Source organism: Equus quagga, chromosome 13, assembly GCF_021613505.1.
Source record: "Equus quagga isolate Etosha38 chromosome 13, UCLA_HA_Equagga_1.0, whole genome shotgun sequence".
Lineage (NCBI taxonomy): Eukaryota > Metazoa > Chordata > Mammalia > Perissodactyla > Equidae > Equus > Equus quagga.
In genome coordinates this window covers 97,587,927-97,601,011 of record NC_060279.1, presented here as the reverse complement: position 1 = coordinate 97,601,011, position 13,085 = coordinate 97,587,927, and the positions used below count along the sequence as shown (strand labels likewise).

The 13,085-nt window shown below is 55.8% G+C and overlaps 1 protein-coding gene across 1 annotated transcript in view; it reads right to left on the bottom strand.

Annotated features, from left to right (window-relative positions):
• Nucleotides 1-12,064, bottom strand: part of FCGBP (Fc gamma binding protein) — a 40,004-nt gene extending 27,940 nt beyond the window's left edge. The window contains 6 exon segments of the mRNA XM_046680735.1: nt 1,063-1,667; nt 3,661-4,231; nt 7,470-7,819; nt 9,520-9,938; nt 9,940-10,765; nt 12,008-12,064. Coding sequence (XP_046536691.1) covers nt 1,063-1,667; nt 3,661-4,231; nt 7,470-7,819; nt 9,520-9,938; nt 9,940-10,765; nt 12,008-12,062 — 2,826 coding nt within the window. The 5' untranslated portion in view covers nt 12,063-12,064.
• Nucleotides 12,065-13,085: the final 1,021 nt, after the last annotated feature.

The following is a 13,085-nucleotide window of genomic DNA, read 5'->3' as shown; positions in this document are numbered from 1 at the left end:
CATCTCAGAGAGGTGAAAACAAAAATATTAATAATCACGCCCTCTGTTTATCTAGAAGATTCTCTATTCTAAACCCTAGGCTTTCTGGGCAGAATTTCCTTGACTCTAAGGTCCTTCTGAAGATTACCAGTTAGGGCCTGGCCCATGGAAAATTCTCTTGATTTCCCATTTCCAATTCATCCTCCTCCCCAAGGCATGGGCCACTGTCCCAAACTGCTCCTTAAGAATTGCTGTGAATCCTACAACAACCCACCTCTGGAGTTTCATCTTTTCTTTAAAGAGAAAATCAGTGGTTCTCAGCTTCTGCTGGATGGTGGACCCCCTAAGAAATATTTGTCCAGAAACCTGCCACCCTCCGTGAGTGGGGCCCGTCTAGGAGTCCCCCGGGCTCCCATCTCTAGTTCCTGACCTTTTACAAGGCCCCTTACTCTGAAAATCAACGTCCTCCAGGAAAGACTCATATCTATAACTTGGGAGGGATCCTAACAATAAAATATTGTCAGCAGGGGCTGACCCGGTGGCACAGCGGTTAAGTGCACACACTCCACTTCGGCGGCCCGGGGTTCTCTGGTTCGGATCCCAGGTGCGGACATGGTACCACTTGGCACACCATCATGCTGTCATAGGTGTCCCACATATAAAGTGGAGGAAGATGTGCATGGATATTAGCTCAGGGCCAGTCTTCCTCAGCAAAAAGAGGAGGACTGGCAGCAGTTAGTTCAGGGCTAATCTTACTCAAAAAAAAAAAAAAAATTGTCGGTATTTACTGAACGCTTGCTGGGTGCCAAGGCCTCTTTGAAACCCTGCAAATATTAACCTATCAACCCCCCCACGACCACCTTGTGAAGGGGCTCCGGCTGGGGAGGTATCCTCTTATTACTCCATTTGACAGAGCACAAAACTGAGACCCCCCTGGAGACAGAGTCACACAGTAAGCAAGAGGCAGCATCTCTCGCCTCAGGAGCCCCGGCCTGAACCACTGGCCACAAGGTCTGCTAACAGCCCCCAGCCCCCCCGGGGTCCAGACTCCCCGCTCTTTAGGGGGTTTCCCCGCGTCCTCACCAGCACTTGCCCAGGGTGCTCCCGGCGGACGGCCACCTTCACGCCGCGCGCCTCCACGATGACCGCGCGCGCGTAGCTCACGGTCTGGCTGCCGCGATGCTCGTTCTCCACCAGCACGCGAAAGGCGGCCAGCGCCTGGGCCTGGCCACACGAGCCGGCCAGCAGGTACGTGCAGGTGCCCATGAAGTCGAAGCGCCGGCCGTCGAAGCTCACGTAGTGCGGGTCCCCGGACCCCTGGCAGCTCCCGAAGCGGTCGGCGTAGCAACCCAGGAGGCCGTTCTGGACGCGGCAGCGCTCGCCCGCCGGGCAGCCCTGCGTGTCGCTGCAGCGCACCTGCTGGGTGGCGCCGTCGCAGGTGCAGCGCCGCTGGCACTTCTCGTCGGCCCACACCGCCTGGCCGGGCGCGAGCGGGCGGCCCTCGTGGACGCAGCCGCACGACGAGGAGGCCACGCAGGCGCCGCCGCTGGCCACGAAGCCCGGGAGGCACACGCAGCCCTCGACGCACGGGCGCCCGGAGCAGTCGGCCGGCGCCGCCTCGGGGTTGCAGGTGGCCGGGCAGGCGGGCCCGCAGGACTCGTAGCGGCTGTTGGCCGGGCAGGACAGGGCTGGGGGAGAAGGGGAGGTGGGTCAGGCCGGCGTGGAGGGGGCTGGAGGGGTGCGCCGTCCGAAGGGCGCACCAGGACTTGCCTCCCCAAACCCTGCTCCCCCGTCAGAGCCCCCATCTCAGTTAATGGCACCTCCATCTCTCCAGGGGCTCAGGCCCCAAAGCTCAGAGACATGGTTGATGGGCTCCCTGCTTCGTTCCCCGGACAGCCAATCTATCAGTAAGGCCTGGGAGCTCCATATTCAGATCTATCCAGAATCTTCCCCCATCTCCTCTTACCACGGTCCCCACCCTGGTCCCAGCCACCCTGGCAGCCTCCTGCCTCATCTCCTTGCTGCCATCCTGCCCCCACAGTCTGTTCCTCACATGCAGCCAGAGGGACCCTGTGAACACCTGAGTCGGAAGATGTTTCTCCCCTGCCCTCTTGTGGCTCTGCCTTGCTCAGGGTAAAAGCCAGAGTCCTCCTGGTGGCCCACGAGGGCCCCCAAGATTTACCCCATCACCTCTCCGTCCTCCTCTCCTCTCAGTCTCCCTCTGGCTCACTCTGCCCCAGCCACAGTGGCCTCCTCGAGGGTCCTCGCACTCCTACCTCAGGACCTTTGCATTGGCTGTTCCCTCTGCCCATAGCGGCCTTTCCCCAGAAGGCAGGGAAGCATGTGGTTAAGAGAAGGCTACTGGAGCCCCGTGGCCTGGGTTCGAATCTCAGCTCTCCCTTTCTCAGCTGTGTGATGGTGAGCAGATGACTCCAATCTCCCCGTGCCTCAGTTTCCCCATCAGTAAAATGGGATACTAATAGTAGCGACCTCACAGGGTTGTCGTGAGGAGTAAACGAGTTAATCCATGCAGAGACACCTCGTGAGCATCCTTATTACTTAGCTGACTCCTTTGCCTTATCCTGGTCTCCACTCTGACGTCACTTCCTCAGGAGCCCTTCCCTGATCACCCTTGTCACCGGCCTCCCATCTGCTCTTATTCCATGAACCTTGTTGCTTTTGCTCTCTGAAGATGTGCCACACTTTACTGCTTGCTGTCTGGCTCCCCCTCTGGGATGTCAGTTCTGTGAGAGTGGGGACCTGATCTGTCCCAGTCGCGGCTGAATTTCAGCACCAAGGACAGGGCCGGGCCCACAGGAGACAGTAACTCGCTGGTTCCGCCTGTGCACCAGGCACTGGGGAACTCTGCAGGGGGGTGTTTCCTGGGCACTGGGGACACAGTAGTGACCAAGACAAGCCCTACATGGCCTCAGTGTCTCCCCCAGACTTACTCCGCCTCTGGAGTTCCCCTCTCAAGCCCTGGGCCTGGGTGCCTCCGCCCCCCTCTCCCCTAGCCTTCAGCCTCCTGAACATTTCTCTGGGAGCCTCAGGAAGACAGGGACAGGTGTGTGTCCATCACTGGCACAGGGATGGGGATGAATAAATGAGTAAATGGATGATTTAGTGGCTGGACACCTGGCTAAGGAGCTGGGACTTTGCCCAAAGGACATCGGGGAGACATAGAAGGTTATAAATGAAGAGCCGCTCACATTTCTGCTTTGGGACCCTGAAGACTATCTCTCATGCCAGGCTTTGCATATGCTCTCCCCTCAGCCTGGAGCGCACTTCCTGCTCCCTTTTTTCTGTCTAGTTCTGAGCTCTCCCATGGGTTTCCGACTGGGCAGCCCTTTCTCTAGGAAATCCCCCTTGACCCTCGTCAGGCCGGGTCAGGAAGCTTCTGGTCTCCCATAACCCCCTTGACCTTCCCCTATCCCAGGCCTGACCACTCTACCTGTGCCTCCCCCACCCCAGCGTGACCCCTCTGGGCTGTCACTATCCAGTGTTATTTCCGCCCCAACCTTAGGCTCAGCGTGGGCACAGCCTGTCCGTCTTGGCCATCTCTGCGGCTCTGACACGGTCCAGCGCCAGGCTGACCCACTACAAGTGCTCAGATATTGAGCAGACGCAAGTGGTCCCCCGCCTCCCACCGAGTGCTCGCAGCCCCCATGGGGCATCACTCACGGCAGTTGGCTGGCGACCTCCAGTTCCCGACAGAGACGCCAAGCTCCAGACAGGCCTGGGCGTAGGCGCTGAGGCTGCGGCACAGGCTGGCCCGGTCCCCGTTGAACACACACAGGTCATAGACACACTCCTCCAGGAAGGCCCGGGGGGCCAGGGCATCGTGGCAGGCGGCAAAGGGGCCGTTGGACAGGGTGAGCATGCCGCAGAGGCCGTCGCCCTCATAGTGCTGGGCCTGGCCTGCGGTGCAGGAAGGACAGTCGTCCTGGCAGCCGTCATCACACAGGTAGTCCCCATCGTCCAGCCTCCAGCTACCGGCAAACTCCACAGCGTCAGGAGCCTGCTCCCAGTCAGGCGTGAGGAAGTCATCGGCCGGGTCGCCGTTATAGTTGCCACACAGTCCGCACACCTGGTCCTGGAAGCGCTCGGGCAGGCTCAGGACCAGCTGGGAGTCCCAGTTGTAGGTGACCACCAGCCCAAAGTCCAGCTCCGCCACGGCCTGTCTCCCGCTCTGGTACACTCGGAAGCGGCCATTGGCCAGGGAAGCGGGCAGGCGTGAGCGCTGGTTGTCGATCTGCGGGGGGGGGGGGGGGGGGGGGGGGGTGAAGATGCATGGTCAGACCCTGGGTGGTCCAGCCTCCAGCCCCTCATCTCCTCCCACTCGCTTCCCCTGCTCTAGCCGCCCTGGGATTCCTTCCTCCTCTTACTGCCGCTGACGGAGCCTCGGATCTCTGCTCTTGCCGTCCCCGCGGCCTGACACGCTCTTCCCTAAGACGTGCACATGGCTCGGCCCCTCACCTCTTACAGAAGCTTCGCTTAAATGTTACCATCTCAGTGAGGCCACCACTGAGCACCCTATTTCATATGGCATCCTCTCCCTACACCCCACGCCCCTCTCTGTTCTATTTCTCTCCTATAGCATCTAACCTTCTAAAATATAATTTGCCAATTTCTCATGTGTATCATCTATCTAACTCCACTAGAGGACAGGGATTTTGTCTGCCTTCATCACTGCCTCATCTCCAGCGCCTGGAACAGTGCCTGGCGGAAGAGCAGACGCTCAGGAAGCGAATGGAGGCACTGCTGCCTTAGATAAACACTCCTTGGGTGCTCACGCTGTGCTGGCCCTGGGCTGGGGGATCCTGGAGATACCAGACAGTGACAGATCAGAGTGGTCAGGGCTGGGATAGTGGAGGCACAGGAGGCTGTGGGAGCTTAGAAAAAGGACCACACCCAATCTTGTAAGTCGGAGGAGGCTTCTTTGGGGAAGGGACAGCCGAGCCGAGCTGTAAAGGTTCAGTGAGAGAGAGGCAGGAAACCAAGGAGCGGGCAGGGGATTGCTTTGCGAATGTCCTGAGTGGAGAGAGAGTCTGGCCAGCAGATAAGGAGTGTGTCCCTCTGTCCCCTGGGCCATTTTCCTCTTCCTGAGCATCTTTCTTCACACATTCTTGTCTTAGCCAAGAGGACGGGGGATGAAAAAAGGAGTAACAGGCAGAGGGGACAGCATGAGCAACAGTCTGAAGGTAAGACAGATCGTTCATTCATTTGTTCAGTCAGCAACGCCTCCACGAGCCCTCCTGCGTGTCCAGGTCTGTGCCGGGCTGTGCCGGCGACACAGCAGGGACCGAGACAGCCCAGAGCCCCATGCTCACAGGTTCTCAGGCCAGGGACCGCTGGCAAATCCGTCTCTCCCTTTAGACCACTGATCTCCATTTTTAAACAACACAAGTAATATTTGTTCATTACAGAAAACTTAGAAACTGCGCGTGAGCAAAAAACGGGAGAAGAGAAATCGTCCACATGGCTGTAGACACACACACGTATGTTTATAAATCCCTGCCAGGTTTTTTTTCCCACCTTTAAATACATTTATACTTTTTTTTTTTTATAACGATACCATGCTGAAGCCACCATTCCATGAACTCCTCTTTTCTCCTCACAACGTCTTGTGGACCACCTGTCACGATTCTACCAGGAGCTCTAAGCATTTGTCAAGTCACTCCTCTCCATAAGGATCTGACAAGAGCCGATGGACCCTCTCCCTGAAAAACTGCACAGCATGTGCAAAATTCTGCACGTGATTTCACAGGATTTGAAGTTCCCCTGAGTTCGTGCTCAGCCCCTCCAGATCTCAAGAACAAATACATTAATCCACTTGGTTATTAATCTCACAGATCCACCTGCATGCTCACAAAATGAGGGAGGGGCAAGAATATTCACTTAGGGACTGTTTGTCATCGCAAACCAAGTGTCCATCTACAGGGAACTGAGTTAAATGAGCTATGATGCCTCCATCCAATGGGGACCGGGGCAGCTGTGAAAAAGAAAGAAGGGGCTCCCTCTGCACTGATACGGAAAGAGCCCCAGAATTACTGTTCGGTGCCAGAGCAAAGTTCAGGACAGAGCACGTGATACAGGTCCCTTTGCTATGAAAGGGGAGAGCTAAGAACGTATGTTTATAATTGCTTGTATTGGCATAAAGAAACCTTAGACGAATACTCAAGAAATCAGTAAAAATCCACTGTGAAGAGTGGAGGGGAAAGCAGATGAAGATAGTAGTGAAAGCAAGACCTTTCACAAGAGGCCCTTTTTGTTTTGAGCTATGTGAATGCTTTACCTATTAAAAAAATATTAATCACAGCAACGTGGAAGAACCTCAAATATATCATGCTGAGCAGAAGCAGCTTTACACAAAGCCTTCATACCCCGTATGGTTCCATTAATAAGAAGTTCTGGAACGGGCAAAATTAATCTACGGTGGACAAACATCAGAACTGTGATTGCCTTTAGAGGTGGATTGGGGATAGTTTGGGCAGGGGCGTGAAGGAATTTTCTAGAATGATGAAAATATTCTCTATCTTAATGGAGGCTTGGGTGGCACATTTGTCAAAACTCAGTGAACTGTACACTTAAGATGTGTGGGTTTTATAATACATAAGCTTTACCTCCAAAGTGAGCAAAAAGAAGTGTAAAAATACCGTATTCTAGTTAATGATAGGGATGTTGAAGTCTTTAGGGGTGAAGTGTGCCGATGTCTGGAACTTACTTGAAGCACAAAAAAATAAAATAAAATAAAATAAGAGGGATTGCTGATCGGACAGAGGGATGCACAGACGATAGGCGTGCGATTAGTCAAGAAGAGCGAAATGTTCAGAATCTGGGTGACCGGCATTTGAGCGTTTGCTGTACAAGGATTTCAGCCTTTCTGGGTCTTTTCATGTTTTCATAATAACATGCTGGGAAAAGGGAAATCATTGCTCCAGGCTGTTATTTGTATCAGTTGAGTGGTAATCCATTTACCAGAGGCAGAACGGCCTAGAGGTTAAGAAGCGGGACTCAGGAGCCAGCCATCTTACTAGCTCTAAGCCGTTGGGAAGTCACTCATCTCTCTGGACCTCTGTTTCCTCATCGTAGAGTGTTAATAATAGTAACACTTACCCCACCGATTGCTGGGAGCATTAAATGCATCACTACATGGAAAGTGTGAAGAAACGAATTCAGCACAAACAATCTGGGGCTCACTAAATTTAGTGTTTGGTCCTTTAAGAAATTCCCCATTGCTGGGCATTTTGCTTCCTTTCTTTTGCTGTGATAAACCACACTGCCATAAACTTTTTTTCCCCAACCATACCTCTGAGCATCCTTCAAATGCTTAGAAGCGGAATTGTTGGACCAAAGGGCTTTAAGGTTCTGCCGCGGATTTTCACAGCCCCCTCCCCAGGCCCCACTGCCTTGGCCCACTTCTCTGCATCCTCCACGTCACGGCAAAGGGGTCACGTTTGGGGCCTGACCTTCAGGCTTGGGATACCTACCCGGACGAAGCCAACCTCCCCGCGGGCTATCGACACCGAGTGGCTGTAGGCGCGCACGGTGACGAAGCCCACGTAAGACACGCGGCGGCTGCCCCGGTGCTCGTTCTTGGCTTCCACGCTGAAGGCAGGCAGGGTCTGGTCGCTGCTGCACAGCTCCGCCATCGTGTACGTGCACGTGCCCATCATGTCATAGCGACGGCCGTCGAACGTGGTGTAGTGGGGGTCACCCTGGGCGCGGCAGGTGGACACGGGGACCGCCACGCACTTGGCCTGCCCGCCGGACACCTGGCACTGCTGCCCGGGAGGACACTGCACGTCTTGGCAGGACGGCTGCTCCACCGACAGCCCGGCTGTGGAGGGAAACGGGTGGCGACAGAGTCAGGAGTGTCCCGCTCGGTGGGAGTCCTGGAGCTCCCCCTCGTGGGGAGTCTGGGCAGTTCACCCACAACCGCCCATTTTAGAAGTGGGGAAACTGAGGTTTGGAACCTCACAGAGAGAAAGCCGCCCAGACCTGGCCCGACCCCAGGTCTTTTGACTCCTCAGAAGAACTGGAAGGGAGTGAAGAAGGACAGGCAGGAACAAGCATGGAAATGCTCATTTCTGGTTTTTCTCTCTGTTTCCCCTCTCCCCTACCACCCACTCAGGTCAAAAGGCTAAGGGATCTTTTTTAAGCACAGAAAATGGAAGACAGAGACTGTTCAACAGATGGAAAGGCTGCCTAGGTTGGACTCCTGGCTCAACCAGTTAGCTGTGTGATGCTGGACCAGTAATTTGAAACTCTCTGTGCCTCAGTTTCCTCATTTGTAACAGGAGGGTGGTAATAATACCCTCTTCACGGGGACACTTGGGGAGGGGGTGTTGTCCAGGTTTAAATGAGCTAAAACATAAGTGGGGTTTGGAATAGCCCCCAGGTGGTAATTGAGTGTTACCTGTTACAATGATCACCTACACCTTTGCCATTCTGCTCTTCAAGCCCAAAGTGGCCCTTGGAATTTGGGTGGCTTCCACGCCCCTGAGGGTGGGAGTGTGAGAAACCCTAGTGTCTACGGCCCTAGCTGGAGGGTGGGGGTCCACACAGGAAGAAACAGCTCTTTCCCCCCGCCTCGCAGACTTCGAAAGCTCGTGCCTTCTCTCTGCTCGTGTAACAGCTCACTTTTATGTAGCCCTACCCACTTGCCAGATGTCACCTCATTACACCCTCCCTGCAGCCCTGTGGAGGGCTGCTGTTATCCTCCCCACTTCACAGATGTGGAAACTGAGGCCCACAGACATGAAGTCACACGCCCAAGGTCACACAAGCAGAGGTGGGATGGGACCCTGGGAAGTCTGGCTTTAGTATCTGTTCCCGCAAATACCACGTGGCCGTGCTTGCGGGCAGCTCCTCAACGTGCTGAGCCCCAGGGTGATACATAGGACCAGGTCCTAGAGATGAACTCTGTTAACACACACGAGGCACCTAGACCGCTCCCTGGTCTATTGCAACATGGCAGCCATCGTTATTATTAGACTGTGACACCTCCTGAGTTTGGGCGTAAACATTTCTACATGAGGTGTCGGGAGAGCGGCAGTAAGCAACTGGTATAGTTGTCTACCAGTTGCCAAAATATCAAAATATTTCCAAACTAGTTGGTAAGAAGCTGACCTGATCCCCACCCCCTCAAAGATCCCTGCTCTCGGCACCTTGATCTCCCCTACGATCCCTTCCCCACCCACCCCGCAAAGCAACAGACGAAAGGCTGATGCCACACACCGTGGGGGCTTCTCGGAGCCCGCCACAGTGCTCTGGCTGGCCTCTCTTCGGACTGGTTGGGACCCTGGATCACACCGGTTGCTAAGTATTTAGAGTATGGGTCCTGGGGGCGTGAGTAGGGAGGGGCTGGGAAGCCCCGAGGAAAAGAAGGATGGCAGGGAGGATGGAGGTGAGCGAGGGATGGCCCAGTGGAGGCAGGAAGCCACAGAGGAGAAGCTGGGTGGGGAAGGGGAAAAAGCGAGAGAGCTGGTAAAGGGGTCACTAGGCGGACAGGGCCGGGGGTCATTCCCCATCACTCACTCGGGCTGCAGGAAGCTGTTGTTCCATAGCCCAGAGCCAGGGCCAGCCCGAAGGAGAGCAGCCCGAAGTCGGTCGTGGCCTCGGCCCTGTGGATCACGTCAGCAGTGCCGAGGTCCACTTCGGCATACGAGAACTCAGTGCCCGGGACAGCTGCCCAGACGAGCTCGGACCCCCGCCTGCTCCCATCCACGCTCAGCTCGCCAGCAGCCTTCGTCTGTGCCACCACCAGGGCCACACCCTCAGAGCCTGGCATGCTCTTGACCACATAGGCGGGGCAGTAGGCCGCCACGTCTGGGATCAGGACCAGGTAAGGGTCGTAGGTCACTCCGTTCTTTATGGCACCTGTGCCGAACAGCAGGACCTGGATGCCCACATCTGCCGACACGTAGAGTGGGTGGGATGGCCGGATCTCAAACTGCGAAGTCACCCGCCTGGAGCCCACGGGAGCTGGTGGTGCCCCCGTGGTTGTAGGTCAGCTTCGTGGTCTGGCTGGCCACGACATAGGCCAGATCGAAGTGGGCCTGGGAGGCCAGAGTGGGCACCACATAGTGGGTGCCCCAGGCAGATGTGGGGAGCAGCTGCTCCACCACGTGGTTGCAGTTCGTGTGTTTCTGGGCACAGCTGTGGCCACAGAAGACAGCCACGGGGCTGCTGGCTGTGACCTTTGACCCTGAGAGATTAGCGGTGCTCTGTACCTGGGCCACCTGGTAAGCCTTCAGAGCCACACTTAGGACACTGCCCGCTGGGTAAAACTTGCCCTGAAATGTCACTGACCCCTTCAGCTGCACGCTGACCGAGGCACCCGCTGCCCCAGCCACCACAGCAAATTCTTTGACATTCTGGGCTGAGGTGCCAGGCGGTGTGAGCACAAAGTACTCGGTGCCCAGAGCGCGGGCAGGCTGCACCCTCGTCACCTCCGCGGTTCTGGGTTTAGCGTTTAAGGCCTGCACAGAGATGCTGCGGTCAGAGTGGACCACCACCGCACGCTGGAAGGTATTGCTGCCAACCATCTCAGCCTTGGCACTAATGTTGACCATGACTGACTGCCCGGGCCTCACTGTGACATCCTGTGAGGTGCTGTCTACCTGGCTGAGGATGGAGACTGAGGCGGGGCTGTTCGACAGACTGGAGAGGAGGAGGTGGAGGGAGGCCTCGCTGTACCCCGGCTGGTAGTTTTGCAGGAAGGCCGTGAGGAATTCCTCCCCCTCGGTGTTCTTGGAGCCCACTGAGGCCTCCTGCGTCACCCCTGGGACGAGAAAACGCAGTTGTGGGTCCACTTACCCAATCCTTGCCATCAGAGAACCAACCCCTTGCCCTGTACCTGGGTAACAAGGTGAAATGTCAACTTGGGCTTTTTCCTCTCTCTTCTCTCTCCTTTCTCCTTGTCAGTGCAGCTTTCACCTACAAACCTGTCTGGCTTTTGTTTTCCGAAAGCCTGAACGCTTTGGATGAGGGTCTCAAACTCAAATGCTGACAGGGGCCAGGCGAGTAATATAAATGTGCGAAATTATCCGAGTGGTGACTGTGTAAGCTGGCGCATTCACACGCCATCGGAAGTGGGGTCTTGCTACCAGCTTTAGCCTGTTGTTATTATGATGGTTTGTGGGCTCTGTTTTTTTTTTTTAATGCCAGATCTTACCATGTTTCAAGAGAAACTGGCTCTCTGAATTTCCCTGTGAAATCTCGAAACCTAAATTGTTTGAAGCACCGTGGGGCCCACACTGGCTGGATTCAGCTGTTAGTTCTTGATTTCTGTTAGTAGGACTTGGGGGGGCGGGGTGTGTGAAGAGTAGGTAAAGGAAAGAAACGGATGATGGGAGTGTGGACAAAATGTCCTCTAGAAATAGAGAAGACTGGGGGCTTTCCAAGACCCCCAACTAGAAAGAGATTCCTAGGGCTTATGAGACAGAGAGTGAGAGGGAGATCGATTTAAGGGGTCTTGGAGAGAGAGTGGGGGTCACTAAAAGCTTGTCTGCTGAATAAGGGGAGCCTTGAAGATTATCCCAGTGTCCCACGGGGCCAAGGGATCAGGACAATGAATGTTTCAAAAGTCGCCTAAATAGAGGGTGACTGGTGATTGATATTCCATCCTTCCACCAGTACTTTAGTCTTACCTAAGACCCTAGTCCTGGAGAATTGGGCACCAAGCCCTCCAAGAATGACTTTAGTGACATTTTTTCCATCACCTCAGCAGAATGAGTCTCAGAGTCAAAACTTTAGCTAAGCTGCAGAAAATCAAGAAAGTGGTAATTCTTGCACACTTGAATTTGGCGACTAAGGTTTTCACCTGTTTCCCTCCAGCACAGAAGGAGAACGGGGGAATTCCATTTCTCTGCAGAATCTAAGGGGCCCCTCGCCCATCTCAGCTAGACTGCTGACACTGGGAGATGGGTCTCTGGAGGGGGCACCAAATGGAGGGTGCTGGCCCAGGCAGGTGGAGTTCCCCAGACTGGAACAAGGACATAGATGGGATCTCGGTCTGACTTACCCCACAGGAGGGTTGCTCCGGCCCAGAGAGTCCACCAGCTCCACAGGGAACCCATGTCTGCAGAGGAGAAAGAGAGGGGTCATAGGAGGCTTGCTTGCCCCTCCTGCTGGAGACCGTCCCGGAGAGGACGGAAGGGTCCAGTCTGAGGACAAGGGCCACCTAGGCATCAGGAAGGCTGAGGTGGGCTGGATCCAAGGGCCAGTGTGTGTCTGTATATGGAAGCTGGATGTCCAGTGGGCCTGGGGGTGGGGTGGGGAGGGTAGCGGACCTGATGTCCCACTTCCAAAGGGGACCCCAGCCTCTCTCACCTGCAGGTCCCTGGAGCTGCGGGCCTAGCTCCTGGGCTGGGCTATATAGTGGGGTTTTTTGGCTTCTCAGGCCACACCCTAGGCCACCTGCCAGGCAGATGATGCCAACTTCCTGGAGGAGGCTGCTAATTCCAGGCCAGGTGGAATGGGGATCCTGAGGCTCTGGGAAGGGCAGAGGGCGAGCCTGGATGCCTGGGTCCCGGGAGGGATGTGAGAACAGCTGGCAGCTGTGCCGTGGTTGCCTGCTGGAGACTTCGGTCTTAGAAGGGTGGTGGCCCTGAGGGAAACAGCTGGGGAGCAGGGTGCTGAGGGCCTGGGTCCCCGAGGGGCGGGGAACGGGGGCGGAAGGTGGCATTCGGTCTTGTTTACTGGTTTGATGGCCAGATTCCTTTCTTTGGCTCCTGCCAGGAATAATAGCAAGGGATCCACATCCGGGTCCTGGCTGCTCCTCAGTCCCCACAAACTGATCCCTGGTCCCCAGCCACCCGTATCCTATTGCCAGCCACCACTGGGGGGCAGGGCAGGTGTCTGCGGTGGGCAGGAATCTGAGCGCCTGACCCAGGCCTGCAGAGTGGGACACAAGACCTCCACCCCCAGTTCAACAGGTCCTCATGGTACTTCCTCTGCAAAATGGGAACATCAAAACCAGCCTCACTGGGCCTAGTTATCTTCCAGAGGGTGCTCTGTGCACCCTCCAGGACAGTAGTAGAGGCAGGCTCTTCTGGTGTGGTCCCAGGTCGGGAGAGGGAGGGAACGGGGGACCGGAGCTG